The following is a 6,018-nucleotide window of genomic DNA, read 5'->3' on the forward strand; positions in this document are numbered from 1 at the left end:
CTTTTCTGAATAAGAACAAACCTGCATTGCTACAAGGATAACTGCAAGGTTGCCTTGCTTAGATGCTAGCCTTTTATGTGTGATTTGTCCCTTTCCTAACCTACCAATCTTCTTCGCATGCCCGATCTTTGTTGTTGAAGTTTGTCATATTTTTTATATATTTTTTTGAATTTCATTTATCGATGGTTAAGGTCATGTTTTTTGTGGCTAACAAAAAGACCCGAAACGAAACACCAGCTTCGTTTTGTAAAAAGAAAACTTGTAGCATAGTGCGGTTTCTTATTTTGGAGAGCATGAATGTGATTATATTTTTTAAAGAGATAGCTAAAATGACTTTCCAGCTATTTCAGATAAGAACTAAAAAATAGCCATTAACATATGGATGCTAAGTCTTTAGAAATCTGGGTGTAAAATCGGCGTGCATTTGGATTTCAAGGCGTGTTCCGCCTGATCGGGATATTCCGTTGGGCCTGAACAAAATGTTATTATTTTTATAGTTTCCAAGAATTAATTATGATTAGGAATAAACGATTCAAAACTTTTAACCTTCACATCAAATTTCTTTTGATTTTGATGATTAGAAAAGTAATTAGAACTAATAATCATTTCGTTCCGTATATCTTTTACGCAGTAAACAACGGGGGAAGTTAATCAGCATTAAATAAACTCCGGTGCATAAGCTCGTTAATTAGCATGACAAGATAAGCCAATTCATCAGAGTATTTCCCAGTCGCAGTGGTGGATATAATCGGCGCTAAGAGTATCGAAACCGAGATTGGAGAATGAATTAGTAGGACTAGATGGGTTACAGAGCTATTTTAATCAAAATTAATGACGAAGAGAAACTCTAAAATAACATATCTTCATGTTATACAGATATTTACTTTAAAATTATTCTAGAAATATATTTATTTTATATTTTTTTTTTTTCAACCAAATAATGTTCTATCTCTTAAATAGAGCCGTTGTAACAGCTTAGCTTCCAGCTACAATTAGTCTACTCTAAAATTGAGTACGCTTTAGATCAACACTTACTACTAGAGCAAACAAACTAAATTTACGGATCATGATTTATGAAAGCAATAATAATATGTTTTTCTTGTTGTATGAAGACAATATCAAATTCATTTTTAAAACATTCTTTTATATATAAAGTAATAGGACCCGTAATCGTTGCTAGGAAGACACCATGCAATTAAAATCCTTACAGAGAACTAGCTTTACCAGCATCTCACGTTCTCAGCATCCTTGTTCGACACTTGTTCATTCACGGAAGCTGGCGGCTGCTGAAATCATGGTACGATTTCTGCCTCTTAAAGCTCAAAATCTTGTAACCGTGATCCCCTGGACCAGGTAGACGGGAACGGTGAGACTAGATAACCTGCTTGTAATTTGTAAATGTAAAGAAGCAACTAAAATTTGAAAAGAATGAGATTCTAAGCGTAAAATGGATGAATCGCCGCTCTTTTTCATTGGCAGCATGAACATTCATGGTGCTCCATTTTTATTCTCAAGAAAATGCCGAGAAGATTTAGCTTCAGATAAAGCGAATCCAGTTTGGATTCGGAATCGGAGTCCTGCAAGGGACCAAACTAGGCTTTATATTCTTTCTTTATTTTTTACCGACTGCCCACGAGTCCACTCTTGCTTTTTTTCCCTCGTTGCAAGTAACATTTAGCGGTGTCTCTTGTTTTGTCTGGTCATGTGAATATTTTGCTCGCACCTTCCAGATAAAATTGCGTTACGACCAACCTGGATGTCTCCATTTTTAGAGAAAACACACAAGCAAGCAACAGAGTTCAGAAATATTCTGTTGAATTTATTCACTTCACAAATAACACATCTCGCACATTATGTTATTCAACCAGAACCCCCAAGCACTCTTAATGTTAACCCACACAGAAAATCCTGACAGACCAGAGTGTATGAAATCTGTCATGTTTCTGCTATCTAGTTAGAGACAATAAATAGACATAATTAGTATTCAAATGTACTGGCAAGCAACATTATACACATGCACATTCGCAAGCCAAACCAAGAACAGAAATTTGCCCCCAGCCAACAGAACACCTACCACAGCAACAATAGCGAGAGCTCGTACTAGTCCAATGGCATGCTTGAGCTAGAACGGCATGACAAAGTCTTCAGATTTATAAAGTATTTGCAATCCTTCTACACTTCCTCCCTGTCTTGGCTCGTGCTCTTCAAGATATTGTACTTGCAGAGAGGACAGGTAGCATTAATATATAGCCACTTATCTACACAGGTACAATGAAAATGGTGACCGCATGGAAGTTGCCTTAGCTCAGCCCCATCTTCATAAGCAGAGAGGCAGATGCAACACTCCTACAAGTTAGCATAAGCATCAGTTTAGTTACGCAGATTGACTGCCTTCCCACTCAAAGCCAAGCAAGTTTCCCCAGTCAAGCTTATCCCCCTTATGTATTCTTAATTGCGACACAAGGTTATCTTTTAATCAACAGATGATAAATTGACTTGTGATAACCACAAAAGTATTACACATTTATAATTATCAAATGTTTCAGAAAGGCTATGCTAGACAAGAAAAGGATAAATTTCGTATGCTTAAGACACCGCTTGAATTCAAGTGATCATCGAATATTCTTATAATAAGGATGTGGAAAGCATCAAATAACGAAGCAAGAGTTGAACTAGGTACCGCATCCTCTCCTGAAAGAACGTGTTCCATTGGAGAATCTGTGCCGTATTCAGTCATTATTCCTCCAAAACATCCTTGGTCATCACCAGTGAGCTTGTCAATATCACCATCCCTTCGAAATTTGAACTTTGCGAGTTGGTCAATGTCTTCTTTGGATGCTCCTTCCTGCTTTAACAGGTTGAAAAGATCAAAGGGACACAATAAGAGAGAGCAGTTGAATAGAATTAGTTTACTTCCTGTACATGTATAATACTTTGTACGTTATAATTTATAAAACACTACAACATTTTAAGATGTCAATCCAATAATGTGACTAAAGCCCAAAAAGTAGCCCACCATGCCTTGACAGAACTAAGGCTAATCCTCCCATCTCCAACAAAAATCATCCTTCCAAAACTTTATCCAATCCTTTTAAGCCTAAATGATTACATCAAAGAACTTAGAACTCTGACTCCATACTGTAGAGTTTACATGTTCAACCAGTAACTCTTGTATCCAATGCTGCACCCTCAAACTGCATTATGATGAGTCGGGTTGTTAGACATGGATGCATCAGCCTTTTGATCTGTAGAGGAGTAATATTCCTATTCAAATAACAAAATATCTAACACTAGTTCGCCACTACAATCACCTTTAATGCTCCAAGATATTCTTCTCAAGAGAATGTGAGAAGAATATCTATATGATTTTGAACCACAAACCTCTGAAGCCCAGATTCATTTCACTATCAATCACGGAATTATGTAAGATATGACCACTCTGCAACCATAATATGGGCAGCCTATAGAGGCTCAAAGGGAAGAAAACTCCAAACCATTTTCACAAAATTGGCATGATTTTGCTACAAGTCAAACTGCTTCTCGTGCCCCATTAAAACGTGGTGAAACTTTCAAAAGCACATAACTTGCATGATAATGCATTTTGTAAGCTAAACAGAATATATAAAGCACACACTCAAAAACAACTTTGGCATCATGCATTATTAAGCTTTTGTGCCCAACAAGCTATGGACATCAACTATACCACCATCACAGAACATCCAGATCACTAAGTTATATTCCAGGACATCAAGTTGAGCAGAACTTAAACAGAAGGTACAAGATAACACCTTGTCCAATGGGATATAATATTTAAGCAATACGTGTAAAACTGGATGAAGGAAAACTTGTCACTTTGTTAGTTTGCTTAACATGATAACTCCTTCGATTAATCAGAAATTGTTGAATAGTGCTCCCTTCAAGCTACAGGAAAAACTTTAGCAGAAAACACCAAGCAAGCAAATTTACTAAGATTTCGATGTGCCTGCTTCTTCTAACAAGTGAATATCATAGCATCACCATTAGAAATAATTCTCATTTGTGCCATCAAATCAACTCCACCTCAAAATAACCCAGCCGTTTGTTTTCATTTTCTAAATTCAATCAATGGGCCTAGATAAGTTAGCAGTGAAAGACACGGCTTCATTAGGTCATTATTCTCTGGTTTCTACTTTCAGCTTACACACAATACACATGACTAACATAAAAGGGTGGGGTCTAATAAACTCCAAAAGAAATGACACTGTTATATCAAGACAAAATCAAAGGATGAACATGACTGTAGATAAGTGGGTCTACCTGATCAGTAACAGCATATAAGATTGCAATAATACATGGAAGACAGCAGCACACAGCAATGCCGATGACACATGCCAGGGCAACACAAAAAACAACGAAGAACACATCAAAACCGAGAAAAACTATACATAACCTGCAAAACAAAGGCAGGTTGGAGAAGGTAAGAGACTGTTGATGCAACATTTTCTCAAGCCGTATGAAAAAAGGAAGAGGAGCGAAGGAACAAACCAGTATAGCTGGGGAGAGCCTTGTGCCAAAGCTTGGCCACCAGTAGACACCCAGTAGAACCCAATGATCCACCAGATAAAAGAAAACATTGTGTTTGCAGATTCCAGATGCTTCGCAACACTGCTGATAGAGTTGAAATACAAAGAATGAACAAAAAAATCCAATTCCACAGATTTCATTTGCAGCACAAACACAGCGTGAAAATCAACAAGTCCCAGTTCCTTAGTGGATTTACAAAATAATAACAAGCGATTCAAAGAAGAAAAAAAAGGAAAACAGTGAGGCCTGTGCGTAACGAAAATGAAGATGAAAAGGTAATAAATTGCATGCCAGATGATGATTAAAAACTCTTACTTTTAAATCAGAAAATGAAAACACATTGTAGTGAACCTATATAAGGCTTACTTAATCCAATCCTAAATCCATAATTAAATTTCATCTTTCATAACTGCATTATCACAACACCACCCTCAACCTCATGACAACCCACGCCATCCTGCGGCAAATCAAATCACGAACAATCAAATATGTAATATTTTTTAAAACCCTTCAAATAAAAGGCCAAGTAAGTAACGCGAAACAGTTTTAAAATCATAAATTTCACATTACTTCATCAAAGACCCTAAAATCTCAAACATCTAGCAGCGGACACCACAAAAATACCTAGTTCCATCATCTTCTAACTGAGCCAAACTGACATACTCTCCATAATCACCTCTCGAACCGGAACTCGAATTCCCATCACTCCCAATCCCACCATCCCCTCCTCCTCCTCCAAACCCAGCTCTCCTCCTTCTCCTCCTCCTGTACTCCACACAAACACAAACCATATGCAACACGCATTGCAGTCCATATCCTAAAATCCACAACCTCAAAGGCACACCCGGATTCTCTTTCCTACTCAAAACCAAAACCCCCGCCGCCACGGCCACGAACGCAAAGTTCCAAATGATATCCAAAATCACCACAGGCTTCGAATACGCCCAATCACTCTGCCTCTCCTCCAGCTGCTCCGCCGCCGTCTCACGAACCAACATCGATGGCTCCCTCATCATACGGCGGCTACTTGCACGGCGTAGAAACCTGGCTGCGTCACGAAGGGATTGGCGGCGGATGGATCGGCGGCTTGAATTGGGATGGGGTTCGTTTTGTTGACCAGGGGAAAGAAACGGCGTCGTGTCGATTATGTCATCGGATGATCCGGTTCGCGTCGGGGTTGTGGTGGTGGTGGAAATTGGTGTGGTTGTGGAGGACATTTTTGGGCTTTTGGTTGTTTCGGGATCTTGTTCTTCTTTCAAACAGTTGAGGGGAAGGGGTTTTTTCCTTTTTGATAGTTGAGATTGTTACAGGATTTTTGAGGATCGGAGGTTGTTCCGTTCTCTTATTGAGAGATTGTTTTTTGGGTTGTAGTTGGTTCTGTGCGGGGATGGAAGAATTGTGGAGAGATTTATGTCCTGTAACAGAAATGGAAAATGGATACTGTTTTTTTTCATT

General features: G+C 38.4%; 1 protein-coding gene across 3 annotated transcripts; it reads right to left on the minus strand.

Moving 5' to 3' along the window:
* Nucleotides 1-1,795: 1,795 nt before the first annotated feature.
* LOC105132153 (E3 ubiquitin-protein ligase At1g12760-like) lies at nucleotides 1,796-6,018 on the minus strand. Of its 3 annotated transcripts, none has more exons than XM_011035483.1 (5): nucleotides 5,188-6,018; nucleotides 4,525-4,644; nucleotides 4,297-4,429; nucleotides 2,681-2,845; nucleotides 1,796-2,346 (listed from the first exon to the last, which is right to left on the minus strand). In XM_011035483.1, the coding sequence occupies exons 1-5, from the start codon at nucleotides 5,778-5,780 to the stop codon at nucleotides 2,173-2,175; spliced, it is 1,185 nt and encodes a 394-aa protein (XP_011033785.1). In that variant the 5' UTR covers nucleotides 5,781-6,018; the 3' UTR covers nucleotides 1,796-2,172. The 3 variants fall into 3 exon arrangements, with proteins under 3 accessions (XP_011033785.1, XP_011033784.1, XP_011033783.1); XM_011035482.1 differs by having other exon boundaries at nucleotides 2,681-2,848; XM_011035481.1 differs by having other exon boundaries at nucleotides 4,525-4,647; nucleotides 5,188-6,017.

Source organism: Populus euphratica, unplaced genomic scaffold (genome assembly GCF_000495115.2).
Source record: "Populus euphratica unplaced genomic scaffold, PopEup_1.0 scaffold39.1, whole genome shotgun sequence".
Lineage (NCBI taxonomy): Eukaryota > Viridiplantae > Streptophyta > Magnoliopsida > Malpighiales > Salicaceae > Populus > Populus euphratica.